Genomic DNA, 20,544 nt, shown 5'->3' on the forward strand with positions numbered 1-20,544 from the left:
AATGTACTTATTTCCTCTGGAATTTGATCATACTAACTAGTAGTTTGATTTTTCTAGCAAGTGACTGAATGATGGGAAACACTGCTTTGTACTCAGTTTGCAGCTACTTTGATGACTTATCATCATCAAGTTATGTCATTATTACTATATTTAAAAATGAGACCAAGAACCTCTCTACTTGTTGCTTCTTCAAAATTAGTTTAAATCAGATTATTTGCAGATAATATGTCTAAAATAAATATCAAAATGGCTAGATTTAACCCAGCAAAGGCTTGGAATTTGGAGAGAGGAGAAAATGATAGCCCATGGAGATGTGATACTGTTAGAGTTGTCCTGTTGCTCTCTCACTAATCTTCAGGCCTAGCACCCAATTAAGCTGAGTTATATTATTTGGATCAATAAAAACTGTAATTACAGGAAGAATATGTTATGAAAGACAGCTTCTTGAGGTGATGAATAAGGAATCAGCTTCCTCTTGGGTCTTTCCTTAACAAACTGCTCACAGGACTGTGATGGTGTCCCCCAAAGGGTAGACTTTCCCTGCAAGCCCACTTATTTGTAGTTTTATAGGTTTTCCTGAGTGGTGTGGTAGAATCTAGGCATAAGGAAGGAAAACATGTAGGCTTGTGAATTACAGCCCCATCAGATCTAGGAAGACACAAGGGCTCAACCCATTCTAATTAGTGTATCTTCTGAACATAACTGGGGCCTCCTGGGGTTCAGAGAGTCCCAGAGTGGGTGCATAGATGTCAGCCTAGTTTATTGTGGTGAGCTACCTTACAGGAAGGCTTTCATGAAAAATTGATAAGAAGAGGTCTTTAGTGAACAAGAGGGAAGGTGACGCTGCCTACACCCTTAACTTGGTGTAGCCTCTAAAATAATATGAGATTAACATTATATCCTGTCCCAAAGTAAATTGAAAAGGGACAGAATCCAGAAAAGCTGTGGCTTTAGCACCTAGAAGACCAAAGAGAGTTGAAATGTGAGACAGAATATTACAGTCAATGGGAGGAATAAGGTGGGAAAATTGCTAATTATAGTAAAATGCATTTTTGAGTGAAAATGAATGCTGAGATGGAGCAAAGAGCTGTGGAATAAGCATGCAGGAGGGTATGGAGAAACATGCTGAGGATCTAAGATCCTGAAACATGTGAGAGAGCACCTAATTTATTTTGTGAGATTGTTGGAAGATCTATTTTTGATATGGTTAAGAAATCAGAATCTTATTTATACACCATAGAATCAGCCTTTGTGATTCTTCAGTTTGAGAGGTGGGTGGACTGAAAACAGAATTTAGATCAGTAAGTCCCTAAGGAGAGTCTATTCCTAACATGTAGATATTGATAAAGTAATAAAGAGCGATAGCATGTCTGCTGATGCTTTGATAGAACAGGAAAGTGAAGAATAATCAGGGTTTGGCTGGACACTCTACCTGTCACTCCTCTGTGTCCAAAGATGTTCCTGAAGCAGCAGCCAGGAGCTAAGAGACTATATATGACCCTATGCTGGCTTCCAGGCATGCTTTCACCTCTCCGAGATTTCAGTTTACTTTACAGATTTGAAGGGTTCCAGCACTGCCTGTGTGAGTATATTCTTAACTCTTCTAAAGAACATCTTCTCTTCTCTTTGCCTAGCATCTTTGGTAGCTACAAGTTGCTTCAACAGGGTCTACAGAACTCACGGTCTGATGGGAGCTTAATCGAGACTGGAGAACTGAAAAGGAACATAGATGGATACTTGAAACCCACCAACAAGAACACAACTACTGTTTGCTACTCATTTCAATATGATTGATTAGAAAACATGATTTTGCTTTACTTGAAAGAAAATGAGTTGCAATATTTTATTGTATCTTTATAAGGGATAATAACAGACTTCTTCACTACTTCTTGGATATTATTGTATTTCATTTTTTCTCCTACAGGGACTTACTCCATCTTCCTTTATTCTTGCCCACCTCTTCTTCTTCATATTCATTTCTATGTGTATACTAACATCTGAATTTGGCTGGACTTTTAAGAAATAACATTCTAAGAACATAAGATAATTTAAGCTCTTTCCACTGACATATGTGGATACGGTGAAGGAATGAAGGCAAAGGAATAAACATTGGAAAATGTAAGTGTTCTGTATCTTTACAGCTCTTTCCTGCTTTGTAGATATGATCCATTAACTAAAGATTGTCTGGAAATGTGTGAATGAGAAAATGTAGGAAAATCAAAGTCCAGCTGAGTGAATAGGGATGTGCTTCAGGAAAATGTGACAAGTGCTGAAGAAAGCTGCAGCCCAACTAAGCAAAGTCCTCTGGGTAAAATATGCTGCAAACACTTGGCTGATTTCTGAGACTTTAAAGGACAATCAGTTTTTAAAGTATTAAAGACAAATGGTCCTGACTGATAGATCTGATTGCATAATCTTTTGTCACTGGCTTCCTGTGGTAGAGACAGTCACCTTAAGGAGTCAGCTGTAGCTGAGGTGGTTTTGGTGTTGTGAGAAGAAAGGGCCATCATCAGCAAGCATAACATTTCAGTGGAGTTTAGAGAGACAAAGAAGGTAACAAGATCACACTTAGAATACCGGAAAGGACTGCAGTGGAGGAGAACAAGCGTCTACTTGTAGAGGATGGCATGCCAGAGGCAGCCAATTTGGGAGGAGGGTGAGGGAGAGAAAGGGGAAAAGGCTTTGATAGAATATAAGGGTGTGGGCCAAAGTGAATGCCTTCCAACATGACAACTTAACAAGCCATTCTGCATGCATCTTCCTCTCTGTCTAGAAGCTGAGACCATGGTAGTCCATCCTTTGAACCCAGTGAAAACTTGAAACGTATTCTCTAGGAAGGGAAAGCTATAGCTATTAACTTCATTGTCATGTCTCAGAAGGAAGCCCTCACTTTTATTTGTGATAAGTAGCATAAAAAGCTTTCCATATTTTCAGAGGGTAAATTTTCATATTCTTTGGAGAGAGTAGTGTGGATTCATACTTGCAAATACACAATCAGGAGCAACTGACACTAGTTATCTAGAACAAGCAACATGGAGGCACACGCATGTGCACACACACACATACACTATAAAAAACAAAGAACTCACCAAAAAGAAAACTTCATTCATGGTATAAGAGATAATATAAAAATATGGATTCTCAGAGGCCTGCACCCTCACACAAAGAGAACAGCATAATATTGAAATAGTAACATAAAGCTATCTTAGGACAGTAACATATAATTACAAGAATAAAATAAATATGAATTATGAATTATTGTGATTACAATTTAGTTTATGGACTAGAAAAAAAGTGAGTTGGAAAATTTAAGGAAATAGGGGTTAATCCAAAAAGTTTAATGACCAATTAGAATATTTTTGGGAAAAATGCTGGGGAGAACGTTATGTAACATGGTACCTAGCTTTCATGTGAATTCTGAGAAAGAAATCAGGCCCATTACTTGTAAACAATGACTTCCCACTGAGCTTTCTCCTTATTCCTGCATTCAAGGAACTGTGAGAAATTTTCCCAGAAATGAAAAACAAGCTTCATATATATAAAAAAATCAAGGTGGGAACAGTGGTGGAGACCTTTAATCCTAGCACCCAGGAGGTAGACGCAGGCAGATCTTTATGAGCTGAAGGCCAGCCTGGTGTACATAGTGAGTTCCGGGACAGCCAGCTATATGGTGAGACCCTGTATTGAAAAAAAAAAGGAAGAAGAAGAAAACAAAAAATTCTTTTACTCATTCATCACAGATTAATGATGTGGCATCTTTATAAAATTTAGGCATGGCAGGAATAAAAAAATCTAAAAAAATCACCAGAAAGAAACACAAAAAAGAAAAGGAGTCACACAGGCTTATCATTTAAGCTGAGAAAGAAAAATGTTTTCATCCACCAGGTGTACCTACATAAGTGAAAACATTCTTGACATTCAAAGGCTGAGAACACCAGCAGCATCTAGTTATATTATTTATTAATTTATTGAATACATGTATAAAAGTTGATGAAAACCAGGAACCAAAGAACTAAAACATCCTTCCAACTTGGAGAAAGAAGGAAAATGGGTGAGGCCCTGTGAAGAGGATGGAGTTTCATCTCCTGCAGTAAAAGGCCAATGACATCATGATACTATGCAAACACATGCGTATTAGCACATTATTCAGAGGCATAGAGATATAGGCCACCCAAAAGCTGAAACTAAACATGAAAGTAGCAAACTTAAGGGCAATGACTGTCCTTTTATTACATTTGATACTATAGTTATATCCTACTATTATTTTGGGGTGTATTTGCATGCCTGTAGGTGGGTGTTTGTGTGAGTGTGTGCATATGTGTGTGTCCACAGCAAATTCATAGAATGTGAAGGCCAGAGGTCAGTCTCTGTTACCACTCTTCAGGAGCTATTGATCTTGGTTTTATGACAGTGTCTCTCATTGGTGTGGGACTGGGTGGCCAAAGAGCCCCAGGATCCATTTGTTTCTGTGTGTTCAGTGCTGGGATTTAAGGCAGTGCCACCATGCCTGGTTCTCTTATGTCACTTCTGGGAATTGAATTCAGACCCTGAATGTTGTGTGGCCAGCAATGTACAGACTGAGTTATCTCTCCAGCTCTAAAATTAATTTTATCACATTCACATAGAAATATGATATTTCATAAAAATATCTTTATTTGTATAGTGGCATTAAAAATTATGTCTTTGCTCTGCACTCTTGATATATTTACAGAGAAAATCTGCCATGAAGAGATGTGAAGTTCCCATCAACTGCAAGATAATATTTTCATAAAAAATTAACCATTAACAAAGTAGGGGATTGTATCAATCACTTCTACCCTCATCCTGGGTAAGTTTAGTTGACTCAACATTACAAAAGAACAAAACTACGTTTCTTGATGCTTAAAAATAGGAATAGATCCTCATTTAAGTGAGTTCCTCACTTACAGTGAAGAAACTCTGAGATCTGTTGACCTTGGCATCTTTCTCTTCCTTTTCTAGTTCCGATCTTACATCTTTGCAGGTGATGTAGAGCATGACTTATGGCCACTAAAAACAGGACAGAAGTGACTGAATTTGTGTTGTTGGGCTTGTCCAGCAGGCCAGAGATGCAGCCAGTTATTTTTGGAGTTGTCCTTGTCATGTACCTGATGGCAGTTATGGGCAATACCCTACTAATACTTGTTGCTTGCTCAGACCCCAAGCTTCAGACCCCCATGTACTTCCTGCTCAGCCAGCTTTCCTTGATTGACATATCTCTAACAACCATCACAGTTCCTCAGATGCTGGTGCACACACTGTCTGTGGATAGAAGCATTTCATATAACCACTGTATAGTACAGCTATTCTTCTTTATGGCAGTGGGCAGCATGGAAGGCCACTTGCTGGCTGCCATGGCATATGACCGCTTTGTTGCCATCTGTGACCCTTTAAGATACTCTGCCATTGTCAGTCATAGCCTCTGTCTGAGAATAACATTGACCTCATGGGTGGTGGTCAGCCTTAACAGTCTCCTGTATAGTGTGCTGGTCACTCGTTTAACCTTCTGTGGCAACCAGGTCACTCACTTCTTCTGTGACATCACTCCTCTGCTGAAGCTCTCCTGCACTCGACCATTGGTCAATGAAATGTTAATCTTCACTGAGGGTGTAGCTGTGGTGGTCAGTCCCTTCTTTTTCATTTTAGGGTCCTATGTCCGCATAGGTGTTGCTATAGCCCACATGCATTCAATTGCTGCCCTGAGTAAAGCTCTGTCTACCTGTGGCTCCCACATTTTGGTTGTGCTGCTCTTGTATGGTTCTGTGATTCGCATGTACCTCAAGCCATCCTCTAGCTATGACTTAGCCCAGGATCGCCAGGTTGCCATCTTTTACACAGTAGTCACTCCTATGCTAAATCCAGTCATCTATAGCCTCAGGAACCAAGAAGTTAAAGGAGCTCTACAGAGGCTTTTTAGGAAACTTTGCATTTCAGGAAGCTTCCAGCCTGGCTCTCAGGCAAACAAACAATGCCAGCACACCTCCTGAGAATCAAAAATTAGTCTGAAAACACTGTAGATAGGTGAGGTATTCTCTTAATAGTGTCTATGAATCATATTCTTGTGGAATAATCTTGGCTATCAACACCCTCCTGGTTAAATTAGGAAAGAAATGAATTTATGAAATAATGGGTCTTGGTCCCTTTGACTGACTGAGAATCTTATAGCAGTGTAACTCAGAAGGTTCTTTCTAATCACTGAACCATCGAACATGTAACAATCAACCCAGAGAATGCCTCATCAATACGATAGCAAATCAATAGGGCTTGCAGAACTTGACCTTATTTTATAGTCATGTGTCTTATACTGTCTTCCAATGTGAAGTCAAAGTGAGTTACAACACTGTTGTGCAGGAAATTAAAGTTAAAATAAATCACGGGTGGAATGGAGTAACCCTCCTTAACCGTTGTATATTTACAGTCTCTCAATTCAAGATCATTTTAACTAACAATAAGTTCCAAGTCTATAGTTTAAATTATCCTATTTTTATCTTCAACTCTCCTTTGGCTGTGTTAATTTTGTGCTCTGTATTAGATAGACATGAGGTGATGCTTCATAGACGATCAACTACATAATTTTTGAGGTGGATGTAGAAATAGAAATATCAGAGGCAATGTATAGATGACACTTAAAACTGTGGGGATGAATAAAAATTTATCAAAAGGTGAGTATAGAAAATAGTAGAAATATGAACTACGAGCTAAAATGGATAGGGAGAGAAAGATTTAAAGATTTAGGTCTTAGAGAGGACAAAACAAAAATGAACTGGGAAGTGGCTGTTGAAGGAAAAACAGGTACATTTGTTATACTAGCACCTTATAAAATAACATTTGCAGAATGGAGCCGTTCTTCTCTCAAATACAGTTGAAAAACTATTGATGAGAATGGAAATTATTAGATTTCCCAAGATGTGGACTGCTGACAAGCATCATTAAAAGTTAGGGGGAATTCCATTTACAGACATTTCATGATAATGTGCAAGAGGGGAAGTAAAGGTTGTGATTATTGACTGTAAGAATTTGTTTTTCATTTTTCTGAGACAGACCAAAAGTTCTGTGTAACATGGTGTTCATAGAGTTTTTTGTAATTTTGATAAAGATTGTGGTACCGTGTAGGAGAGTGAGTATGGGGAGAAACAAATAATACTAAAGATATTTTTAAAAGCCATATGGAAAGTATTGTTTCAAGAAGCTTTCTAATGTGCTCAAGCAGTATTACCCTGTAATGTGGACAATGCCTTTCCCAAACAGAATAGGCTATTAAGTAAAATCCCTGAGCTAGGTATGAGATACCTCTTTTCCAGTTTTTGGTCAGTTGGGTCCCCCAGACATTACAGGCTATTGTTATTATTATTGTTTACCCACCAGAACTTGATAGTAAGACCTTATTGCTGAAGACAATATATGCTTGAGTCATAGAAAACGGAAGCTTCACTTCTACTGACCAGCTTTTACGGTGCCAGAAGGTGCTGTGCATGCTACTAGGGGAGAAAAGCCAACAGCAGTTCTACTGTACTGGTTTGTTCTATGTCAACTTGACACAAGCTAGAGTCATCAGAGATGAGGGAGCCTCAACTGAGAAAATGCCCCCATAAAATTGGGCTGTAGGCAAGCCTGGAGGGCATTTTTTTAATTAGTGACTGATGTGAGAAGGCCTAGCTCATTGAAGGTGGTGCTACCCTGGGATGGTCTATACAAAATGCAGGCTGAGAAAACCATGTGAACCAAACCAGTAAACAGCACCCTTCCATGGGCTCTGCATCAGATCCTGCCTCCAGGTTCCTGCCTTGCTTGGGTTGCGGTCCTGGCTTCCTCAGTGATGAACAGTGATGATGAAGTATAAGCCTCTCCTCCCCAAGTTGGCTATGGTGTTTCATCACAGCAATAGCAACTTTGACAAAGAGAATTACCCTTCTGTTAACTGTGTGAGCTGTAGTAAGAACTGCCTTGGCAAGCTGTGCTCACGAGTGAAATGGTGACACTAATGTTATGGGAGTAACCAATCACTTTCTGTCCACAGCACGAATCAGAACTCACTCCTGGTACTGTTAATTGGGCTAATAATTTATGGCTGTGTAGATCATAGACTCTAAGGAATAATGTATTACCATTATTTTGCTAAATAGGCACATTATTAAATCTTCCCTAAGTGCTTGTTTTTATGCCCAAAGATGGGTGCAGCTCTTAGACCTCATCAGAGGGGCTTCTTTATGCAGTAGATGACAGTTACTACAGAGACTCAGAATTGGTCCATATACAGAGAACAAGACACTGTGGAGTGCTGACCTCGATATCATATCCCTCCCCATCAGAGTTCAAACACTGTCAAGGAAGAGAGGGCAGAAAGGCTTTTAGAGCCAGAAGTAGTAGATGACTACTGGTTCAAGGAGGAGTTGGAGGGGGTTTTGGAGATGGATTTGATCAAAACACATTTTTTATTAAATTTTCTATTCATTTTACATACCAACCACAGATCCCCCTCTCCTCCCTCCTCCTGCCCCCAGTCTTCCCCCCAAACCCACTTCCCATTCCCACCTCCTTCAAGTCAGGTTCTCCCACAGGGAGTCAGTAGAGCCTGGTACATTCAGTTGAGGCAGGTCCAAGCCCCTCTTCCCTGCACCAAGGCTACACAAGGTGCCTGCCATAGGCACTAGGCTCCAAAAAGCCCACTCATGCACCAGGAATGGATCCTGATCCCACTGCCTGGGGGCCCCCTAAACAGTTCAAGCTAAACAACTGTCTCACCTATCCAGAGTGCCTAGTCCAGTCCCCTAGGGGCTCCACAGCTATTAGTCCACAGTTCATGAGTTTCCACTAGTTTGGCCTGGCCATCTCTACACGTTTTCCCATCATGATCTAGATGTCCCTTGCTCATAAAAATCCCTCCTCTCTCTCATTGATTGGACTCCTGGAGCTCAGCCTGGTGCCCAGCAGTGGATTTCTGCATCTGCTTCCATCAGTCACTGGATGAAGGTTCTATGATGACAGTTAGGGTATTCACTAATCTGATTACTGGAGTAGGCCAGTTCAGGTACCCTCTCCACTATTGCCAGTAGTCTAAGGTGGGGTCATCCTTGTGGATTCCTGAGAACTTCCCAAGTACTCCGTTTCTCCCTATTCCCATGATGTCTTCATTTATCATGGTATCTCTTTCCTTGCTCGCCCACTTTGTCCCTGTTCCAGCTCGAAACTTCCATTCCCCTGTGTTCTTATCCCCCATCCCTTGCCCTCCATTTTCCCCCTCACCCCTAGTTTGTTCATGTAGATCTCATCTATTTCTCCTTCGCTGGGTGATCCATGCATCCCTCCTAGGGTCCTCCTTGCTAGCCAGTCTCCCTAGAGCTGTGGGTTGCAGTCTGGTTATCCTTTGCTTTACATCTAGTATCCACTTATGAGTGAGTACATAAGTGCTCAGAGACACATTTCTCAGAGACACATGTTTGTCTTTCTGAGTCTGGGTTACCTCACTTGGGATATTTTCTAGTTCCATCCATTTGCCTGCAAATTTCATGATGTCATTTTTTTTTTTTACTGCTGAGTAGTACTCCAGTGTGTATATGTACCACCTTTTCTTTATCCATTCTTCAGTTGAGGGGCATCTAGGTTGTTTCCAGGTTCTGGCTATTACAAATAATGCTATGAACATAGTTGAGCATGTGTCTCTGTGGTATGATTGGGCATTCCTCAGGTATATGCCCAAGAGTGGTATAGCTGGGTCTTGAGGAAGATTGATTCCCAATTTTCTGAGAAATGACCATACTGATTTCCAAAGTACAAGTTTTCATTCCCACCAACAGTGGAGGAGTCAAAACACAAAACAAAACATATATTAAAATCTGAAACAATAAGCAAAGAATAAATCTAAGAAACACCAAGTTCTTGGTATACAGTAAAAGCAGAGTGAATGTAAGCTAATAGAATTCTACTTTTTATTCATTGAAACATTTATAGATGTATACAATATACCTTAAGCATATTTGCCCCCAACTCCATCCTTCCATCTCCTCCTGACTATCTCCCCCAACATACCACTTCTTTTTTTTTATATAAATCACTGAATCCAGTTGATGCTACCAATAAATGAACGGCTATGAGGTTATCCTCTGGGGCAAAGGGAACCTGTTAGTGGCGACCTCTCAAAAGTAACCCTCCTGTGGCAGCCAGTATCTGCAATAGCTCCTCAGCTAAGGGTAGAGTTTCGGGAGTTCCCTGACTCCAGACTGGGATTTTTCTTAAGTTTTACTTAATGCATATAAGTGTTTTACTTGCATATGTGTCACATGCATACAATGCCTTTGGAAACCAGAAGAAGACATACGATCTCTGGGTTTCATAGACTGTGGTTAGCCATCATGCTGGGAACTGAACTTGGGTCCTCTGGAAGAGCAGCCAATTCTTAACCAATGAGCCATCTCTCCAGTCCTCATGTTAGATTTTTAACTGGCTTGATCCCATGTGGCTCTTGTGCAGATAGCCACAGCTTCTGTGGGTTCACGGGTTCAGCAGCCATGCTGTGCTCAGAGACACATTTCGCAGTGCTCCTATCCTACTCCTGCTCTTTTATTCTTACTTTCCTCTCTTCTGTGAAGTTCCCTGAGCCTTGCTGGGGGTGGGGCTCACAAAGACGTCCCTTCTATGCTGGGCTTCCAGAGCTGCTTTTTCACAGCACTTTGAAAAGTCACTAGTCTGTATTAACCATCGCCTACTGCAATAAGGAGCTTCTCTGACCAAAGTGGAGAGCAACACAAACCTATAGATAAAAACGGGAACCTTTAGAAGGTAGTTGACAACATGGTCATTTATCAGATAACACCAAAGCCTTCTTCCCTTGGGCCTATGACATCCCTAGCTATGGGTTTTGGTCATGTTTACAGCATCAGGAACGAATCTCCTACTTGGAACAGGCCTCAAATCTAATCAAGAGAATGGTTGATTTCACTGCCCTACAGCCCCTTACACCATAAAGAATCTTGCTACTATTACACAAGTAAAGACATCTTGCTTGGCTGATTGGGTTTGTTGCATGCAGAGAATAGGGCTCTATAAGATCATTTATGTCTTTTCTCCCCTAGCAGCCTGCATAACACCCTTGACCTCTATAAAATGTGCCTACCAAAGAGAGCTTCCTACTCATTTGATATTGATTTCTTGATGTACTACATGAAAAGTGAATTGTCTCTTCAGCAATACTTATGGCAGACAATCAAGAGCAGTGGCAATAGCCTATGTTGACTTGGATGCCTCTGGGGTACCATTGACCAAATGACCAAATAACAGCATTCTGTTCCTGGCACTGAGGTTCTTATTTAATAACCCATGTTCTTCAGGAGCAGTGTTGTTCACCTGAGCAGGGCACCTCTGTTCAGTTTCCTGGTTTTGGTAAGCTAATTTCAATTAGCTTACTAACTACTGAGATTTCATAATGCTTCTTCATACTTCTTGGCTTTAGTTAACCCACCTCCATCTCTTCTTTCTCTTGCTGTCCTTAACCTCTCCATGCTTAAACTTTCAGCTCCTAGTGTTCCCTTTTGTCCAGTTTGTTTCAGAGGAGTCATGAGTGAGACCTGTTAGAATGAGTCAGCCTTCTCAACATTAAAATCAGCCATGCAAGTCTTGTGTTGAGGGTCTCTCCCTAAGTAACATCTGTATTCTTCTGTATATGTCTTTGTTTTGGTCAGGGTATGTAACATGAGACCTATCACCTTGATAGGTTTTCAGTTATGCAATACATTATTATTGATGATGGATATTTGTTTTGAAAGTAGAAAACATGTTAAATGTCTTCACCAAAACAAACAAACAAACAAACAACCCCCCAAAACCATAAAATGTTAGGGGTGGGTATAAGGAAAGTAGCTGAGGTAATAGATTTGATGGTGGTGGTTTTATGGATACATGTGCCCAAACTCATCAAATTATATATATCAAATTTATATAATGTGTGTGTGTGTGTGTGTGTGTGTGTGTGTGTGTGTGTCTTGTGTTGTACATACTAGGCAAGTGCTTTATCACTTGAGCTATATCTCCAGATTATAAATCTGGGGTTTATGTGTGTGTGTGTGTGTGTGTGTGTGTGTGTGTGTGTGTGTGTGAGTAGAGCATGTATATGTGTGTATGAGAGGCTAGAGGACAATCTCAGGTATCATTCCTTACGTGCTTTCCTCCATTTGTTTGAGACAAGGACCCTCACCAAGTAGGTGAGACTAACTTGCTAGTGAGCTCTAGTGATTGGCTTGTTTCTGCTCCTTACATCATCATCACTGGGCTAATCCGGTATATACCACACTTGGACTTTTGATGTTGTTTTATTTTTGAGATTTAATTATAACATCTCACCCTTCCTTTTCCTTTCTAAACCATTCTATATACTTCTCTCTGTTCTCCTTCAAATTCATGACCTCTTTTTTCATCGGTTGTTATTGCATGAATGTGTGTATTTGTATATACATATATATTCCCAAATATAACCTGTTGAGTCCATATAGTGTTACTTGTAGGTATGTTTTGAGGGCTGACCATTTGGCACTAAACAACCAATTGGTATGTCCTTCCCTGGGAGGGCCACCTCTCCAGCTTCCAGCTTTACTCAATTGCCTGTAGTTCCTTGTATAGGGTTGAACCAAACTGCACATTTGGCTTTTTATATGGGTTCTGGGGATTGAACTCAGGTCCTCTCATTTACAACATACTTTACTGTCTGGGCCATCTTTGAATACCAAATATCTGTTGTTGTTGAGAAAAGTTCACAGACAACAGTAGAATGCTCAGAGATTTTGATATGTATTTCCTGACTCCACTGATGTTTCCATTCTCTGCAAGCTCCCTTTAGACCTCACAGTATGGTCCACAGGCAGCAGCATGCTGGGAAACTTGTAAGGAATGCATGATTGCATCTCTGCACCTCCTTCTAGATCAAATGATTTAGGATCTGTATTTTAGTAAAAGCTGACATTAGTGTCTGAGAAGTATTCTAAAATGATATATTTATTAGGAAGTCTCATTTCTCTTGTGTGTGTGTGTGTGTGTGTGTGTGTGTGTGTGTGTGTGTGTGTGTGTGTTTGCATGTGTGGGGGCCAGAGTTTGATTTTGGACATCTTCTCTATCTCTTCTCTATTCTTTTCTTTTTTCTTTCTTTCTTTTTTTTTTTTTTTTTTTTTTTTTATAAAAGGTCTCTAAGTGAACTTAGAACCATTTTTGTTGGTCTGGCAGACTCTCTGGAGGCTCTACCTGAGTTTGCTTTCCCCCAATGCTAAGGCTATAAATATAAACTCTCATGCTGAGTTTTTATGTGGGTGCTGTGATTATGAACATCAGACACTGTTCTCACTGAACTATCTACTTTCCCAGTCACAAAATGCTTTATTTCAACTGAGAACAAACCTTTAATGAATTAGAGTTAGGCGTATCATTCCCCATCTTTCTCTACGATTCAATAATGCAGAACAGGTGGGAACTTGCTTTTCTCCCGTTTTCATCGAGGTGTAGTCTATGTTGCTTCAAATGACAGTTATGTCTACTGAGATACCTACCCTTAACTGAGAGGAAGATGGAACTAACACCATCAGTTACACAGAGACACAACATACTGACATATTTATCTGTTTCCAAAGCCTTCTTAATTGACTCCATCTGATTGATTACTAACCATCTGCTATGCCCATAAAAGATTGGAATGTCAAGTTTTGGTACAGAATTTATAGAACATGAACAGCCAGGAGTGGTGGTGCACACCTTTAATTCCAGCCCTCAGGAGGAAGAGGCAGGTGGATCTCTCCTAGTTCAAGGCCAGCCTGGTTTATAAAGTGAGTTCCAGGACAGCCAGAACTACATAATAGAGAGACCCAGTCTCAAAATTGAGAGCAACAAACAAACAGACTGACTTCAACAACATGTCTGTGAGGAGAATGAAAGAATGAGAGGCAGATGAAGGGTTAGGTGGGAAAATCAATTGCACTTAATCACATTTGAAAGGGAAACAACCATAGTGTTGTGGTGACCCCAACCATAAAATTACTTTTGGTGCTACTTCATAACTGTAGCTTTGCTATTGTTAGGAATCATAATGTTAATATGGTGTTTTCTGATGTTCTTAGGTGACCTCTGTGAAAGAGTTATTTGACCACCCCCAAAGGGGTTGAGACCCACCAGTTGAGAAACACTGGTGTAGGGTATGGTAAAAGGTGATATTTGGAATCCAGGTTAGATTTCAAATGTTCCCATTACTTGCTGCATGATCTCAAACAATTACTGTTACTTTCTGCCTTGGCTTGTCATTGTAAAGAAGGGAGAAATAGTTCCTACAGTTCAGAGTTGCTGCAATGATTTGATTAATAAAATAGATGTAAATCACTCATAGTGATTCAATACACATGTTAATAATAATTGATAGTATTTTATTAATAGTATAAAGATGAAATAATGGGGAGAAAGCAAAGGGCTACTATGTAAAGAACTGGATATATAACCTTCAAAGTACCACATAAGAAAAAATTTGACACCTCAATGTTTTCTAACAACAGAATTTCTCATTCCAAAGTCTACAGTTTGAAAGATCCAATTTGGGACACATGCAAGTATGTTCTCCTTCAATATTTTACATTCTGAGACCAAAGGAGACAGTCACCTGAGTAGAATTATTCTCACAACAAAGGCTGAATGTCAAAAGAACAAAAACAGCTGACTCAAACCTATTCAATACTTTCAACTGGGAAAAGCGTTTGGCATGCTTATTCACGAAGTGTTGGCTAAAATTTAATCCAAAGTCATCGAATGGGATGGAGATACATCCATTCTGCCTGTGATGAAGCCATGTCAAAGACAGGAAATAAGGGAGGAATTATAACAGGGTCTATCTACCTAATAATCACAAATATTCAAGCTCCGATTAGTGAGTATGAAGATTGTTCATGCTCATAAATAATAGTATTTATATAACATATGCACATTTATATCTATAACAGCTGTCCATTGTATAGGTTTCTGGGAGATAAACTCTTAGAAGGGGAATGGTATTATCTAAATAAAAATTTATTTTGTTTTTCTTTCTTTTTATTTTTTGAGACCAGTTCTTGCTATGTAGTTTTGACTTGCCTTGAAGTCACTTCCTGGGATTAAAGGCGTGTGTGCTTTCCAGTACTGGGATTAAAGGTGTGTGCCACCACTACCTGGCTCTGTTCCCAGTGTGGCCTTGAACTCATAGAGATCCAGATGGGTCTCTGCCTCCTGAGTGATAGGATTAAGGGTGTGTGCCACCACTGTCTGGCCTCTATGCCTAATCTAGTGGTTGGCTCTGTCCTCTGATCCTCAGGCAAGCTTTATTAGGGTACACAACATATCACAACACTACAGTGTTAAGCAGTGACCCTGAATAGACAGCAAAGGATAAAGAGACCAAAACTAGTTCTGAGAGGAGGAGGTGGGCCAAAGAGGCAGGGGATATTAAAACAAAGAAAGAGGATCTAGACAGAAAATATCTGGTATGTAATGTGTTTTCGGGACAAGGTAAGTTTAATGATCAAAATATGGTGTCATTAGAACTGAGAAAGTAGCTCAGTGTGCAAAGGCCTGGGTTTGATCCCCAGAAAATCAAGAGAAATGGAAAGTCCACAGTGATAGGAAGAAAAGGTGGCATGGTTTATTTGTTCTTTCACTTTATACATGCCAGGGCCTCCTTTACCTGGGTAGAATTTATTTCCCAGGAAGAGCCAAAGACTTAGTGACTCCATTTATGTGTCTCATAGCTCTCAGCCCATTTCAGTGGTGAAAGTTTTGATTAAGATTTATGTTTATGCTACAAGAAACCCTTATATCATATTACACCAAATCTTCACAAGTTTAGCTCCTCAGCTCAGTGTTCTAATTGATTGTATCTAATAGATGAGCTTCATCTAGACACATGGACTAGTCATCCACATTTACATTTTCTGGGACACTCTCCTCCCATTCGTCTGATTCTATACTGATGAGATTGAAAATTTGAAATTTTAGTGAATCTTCTGACTTTTGAAAACATTCTCCATGCTCAGCAATAAACAGTTAACAGACAATCACTGAGTGATAGATAAATTCCATATATCAACTGCTCAGCTGCTCAGCAGGGACAGCGGAAGCCTCAGCTATCTGTGAGGGAATGTCTCAAGAATGTGGGAATGGAAAAGGGTGTGTGCTAAGTTCTGAGCTCCCAATTGACTCTGATCCCCATAAATATTATCATGTCCTTCCCATGAGAGTAATTAATCCATTTATCTGTCTCATAGAAACTTGCAAAAGATATAGCGTCAATTTGCCCTCATGGTATCCCTGGCAGTTAGAAAATGTGAAACTGACCAATTCTTGGCCAATTTGATGTACTATCATAGTTCGAATTAGAGGTTGTGGTGCAAAGCATATGTGAACAGATCTGGTAATATCTGGTTTTCAGACTGTCACTCCCAGTGTTGGTGGAGTTCAGAGATTGCAAAAATGTTCTCAGAAGTCTCCTTCTAGGCTATGACTTCGAGTGTTTGGATTTGGATTACATGGTCTCTCCTATTCTTGTCTATTTTTAGAATCTGACACCCAGACCTTGAGAATTTATGAGCTCTATATAGCCCGTTAGAAGGGATCGCTCAATGACAGAAATAGATGAGATCTACATGAACAACCTGGACGTGAGAGGGGGTAATAAAGGGCAAGGTTTGAGGGAAAGAGAGCTTAGGGGAGCAGGAGATCTCAGCTGGATCAAGAACAGAGAGGGAGAACAAGAAATAAGAGACCATGATAATGAAGACCACATGAGAATAGGAAGAAGCAAAATGCTAGAGAGGTCCACAGAAATCCACAAAAATACCACAAAGATAGACTACTGGCAATGAGTGAGAGAAAGCCCAAACTGACCTACTCTGGTGATAAGATGGCCAGACACCCTAATTGTCGTGCTAGAAACCTCATCCAATGACTGAGGGAACCGGATGCAGAGATCCATGGCCAGGCCCCAGGTGGTGCTTCAGAAGTCCAATTGTCGAGAAAGAGGAGGGTTTGTATAAGCGAGAATTGTTGAGACCAAGATTGGAAAAAGCACAGGGACAAATAGCCAAACTAATGGAAACACATGAACTATGAACCAATAGCTGAGGAGCCCCCAAATGGATCAGGCCCTCTGGATAAGTGAGACAGTTGATTAGCTTGAACTGTTTGGGAGGCATCCAGGCAGTGGGACCGGGACCTGTCCTCAGTGCCTGAGCTGGCTGTTTGGAACCTGGGGCTTATGCAGGGACACTTAGCTCAGCCTAGGAGGAGGAGACTGGACCTGCCTGAACTGAATCTACCAGGTTGAACTCAATCCCCAGGGGAGTCTTTGCCCTGGAGGAGATGGGAATGGGGGGTGGGTTGGGGGAAGGCGGGGTGAGGGTGGGAGTGGGAGGGGGAAGGACAAGGGAATCCATGGCTGATATGTAAAATTAAATTAAATTATATAAAAAAAGAAGCTAATCTCCCCACAAATCAGTCAGAATCACTTTATGAACACAGAAAATCACAATTCTTTGTTGAATCACAGGCCCATGGATCATCCTTAATCTCAATGAAACCCCATGCTGGTGTTTTACATTAAGTACATGGTGATTCCCTTTGTTTTCTGTACCCCGGGCTTAAGAAATGCTTTATAACAATATCTGATGAGAAAATCCTTGATATGTATTCAATTTAGGTATTTCTAGAGCACTTATCTTTTATTTTTTATTTTTTAGTGCCAGAAGTTGAAGCTAGGATCTAGTGCATGCTAAACAAGTGTCCTACTGCCAACTTACAAACCCAGTCCTTCTTTTACTTATTTTGACACAGGGTCTAAGCTGCTCAGGACAGTCTTAGACTCTATACCACAGGCATGCTTTGAACATCCAGTCCTCCTGACTCAGCCTTTCTGGGGTATTCTAAAGGAAGCAAATTTATAAAGGACACAATGATTTTCCCAGTATAATAGTTAAGATTCGCAATGTTGTCTGAGGTTTGAGCCAGAAAGAAGGGTTATAGTCTTTTCACCCATTTCTTGAAGGCTTCCTTGACATCTCCATTCCTCAGGCTGTAGATGAAGGGGTTCAGCATAGGAGTCACGACTGTGTACAGGACTGTCACAATGCGACCCTTGGTCACTGAGTAGCTGGAAAGGGGCCGGAAATAGACCCACGTGAGGGTGCCGTAGAATATGGCCACCACAGTGAGGTGGGAGCCACAGGTAGAAAAGGCTTTCCACTTTCCACTGGCAGAGGGGATCTGGAGGACTGCTGAGATGATGAAGGCATAGGAGGCGATGATGAAGACCAGAGCTGCGTTGATGATTATCACTCCTTCTGTATGAATCATCAAGGTGTTGAGTTGGGTGCTGGTGCAGGAGATCTTCATCAGAGGATAGAGGTCACAGAAGAAGTGAGGGATCCTGTTATCTGCACAAAAGATCAGTCGACCCATGAGGAAGGTGTGGAGCAGGGCATGAAGGTGGGAGAGGAGATGGCATAGAGCCACCATCTGTGCACACAGCCTTCCAGTCAGCACTGTGGGGTAGTGGAGAGGATGACAGATCGCCATGTACCTGTCATAGGCCATCACAGCCAGGAGGAAGTTTTCCATGGCTGCAAAGCAAATGAAGAAATAAGTTTGGGCTAAACAGCCCATGTAGGAAATGACCTTTGTAGAGGAGAAAATATTCTGTAGCATTTTTGGAACTGTGGTAGAGGTGAAGCAGATATCTGCCAAGGCCAGATTACTGAGGAAGACATACATGGGAGTGTGAAGATGTGGAGCAGAGACAATGAGTGTGATGATAAAAAAATTTCCAGAAATGTTGATTATGTACATGAGTAAAAAGAGAAGGAAGAGAGGAATCTGTTCATCTGGGTGAGTAGAGATGCCCAAGAGAACGAAGTGTGACACACTGGTCCAGCTGTTGTTGTCCATCTGTCACCATAAGAATGGAAATATGAGCAGGCTGTTGAGGAACACTCACTGCTGCACCCCAGTACAAAATACTCATAGTTCTGATAAAAGGATTGGGTGCTTAACAATTTTTCATTACCTTTAACACTGTCACTATCGCTAACACAGAGTATTTTCCTTGAATCAGGGACTTCAATTCTATCATATTTAAATATTACAATTACCTTATGAAGTAATTATCACCATGATTATTATGTGTTTCACAGATTAAAAGGAATAGAAAAATTAAGCTCATAAAGGACACATTTCAGTTTACATCATGTTTATCGGGATCCAAAGGTTATGGTGTTAAACACTATATGGTATCATTCTCCAAACTGAAGCTAAAGCCAAGCTACTGTATTCCTGACAGTAGTCTTAAGGATGGCTACACATCCAAGGAACCTACCTGCTGAAGGGAATGCTAGAGTTCTAGGCGCTGTGTACAGGGGCAGCCTGCTTGTGCCCAAAGATCTCTCTCAAATAGTATAAATTGTTTTATAAGAATGAGTTTCCATCTTCATAATTCCATGTACCTTTTCTCTAAATGGCTGTCTTGAGCTGGTTTTATGCTTTATCCTGCCTCATATCTAACAAAAGAAAGACAAACAATAACAGGACTGAGGCTAACTTTACACGCTTACACTAGTAATAAATATTACTAATTTTTGAATGCATAAGCTAGATTGAAAAAAAATAAAGCACATTGTTCCATTAGATGTCTTGGTATATGTTTTTCTTATAGCCCATCACACATGTTCTACATCAGGAAATTCAACCAACCATGGGTACTTGAAAAATATTTCCAGAAAGAAAAACGTAGGATTTTGCTGCATGAGGAATACTACAAATTCACCCATGTGAAATGAAGCATAGGTGGTGGATTAGATATTATAAGCAATCCTGAGACAACTTAGTGTGTGCAAGAGGATGCACAGAGTTTCTATGCAAATACTACACCATTTTACAGCTAAAGATTTTGGCATCTTATAGATCCTGGAACCAATGGACAATTGTATCTGTTTATTATTAAAAAAATATAACATACTATTATCAGATATTAATATTTTGTATAGATCAAACACAGATGAAAATTGGTGATTCTATGTAGTTGAAGCTAATAATATATAATTTGTTACTAATAACTGCTACAATAACTCAATTCAGATGAAAATTTTTTTCTGATTATTTCTAACAAAATTTTATGGTCACAAGAAGCTAAAATAACTTTAATTTTATATCCTTTATTATAAAATGTAAGATAGGTAATTATAAAGGATTTCTATTCAAAAAGTAATTACAATGAGATAAAATGTGTATGGAGAATGAAAGTACATGTTTAAACAAAAAAAACAATAGAACTCACACTTTTAATGGTGATCTTGTTATTGCATTTAAAGATGCATGGTGATCATTATTCTGTTATAACTGAAGATGTTGAAGCTCACAGAATTCATCGAGATTTGTAACATGTTTAATGGTGTCTGATCACAAAGCCTGTACTCCCAACTACTGGTATTATTCCCCCACTTAAACTTTCCCTCTTAACTCCTATTTACACTTCTCAGTTTTCTTTTACAT

General features: G+C 40.1%; 2 protein-coding genes across 2 annotated transcripts; one reads left to right on the plus strand and one right to left on the minus strand.

The window, feature by feature from the left end:
- Nucleotides 1-5,021: 5,021 nt before the first annotated feature.
- Nucleotides 5,022-6,005, plus strand: LOC114686028 (olfactory receptor 1361-like). Its single transcript, XM_028860680.1, has one exon. It carries the CDS (start codon nt 5,022-5,024, stop codon nt 6,003-6,005), a length of 984 nt encoding a protein of 327 aa, XP_028716513.1.
- A 12,013-nt stretch (nt 6,006-18,018) lies between these two features.
- LOC114686031 (olfactory receptor 1Q1-like) lies at nt 18,019-18,945 on the minus strand. Its single transcript, XM_028860682.1, has one exon. It carries the CDS (start codon nt 18,943-18,945, stop codon nt 18,019-18,021), a length of 927 nt encoding a protein of 308 aa, XP_028716515.1.
- Nucleotides 18,946-20,544: the final 1,599 nt, after the last annotated feature.

This window comes from Peromyscus leucopus, chromosome 4 (genome assembly GCF_004664715.2).
Source record: "Peromyscus leucopus breed LL Stock chromosome 4, UCI_PerLeu_2.1, whole genome shotgun sequence".
NCBI lineage: Eukaryota > Metazoa > Chordata > Mammalia > Rodentia > Cricetidae > Peromyscus > Peromyscus leucopus.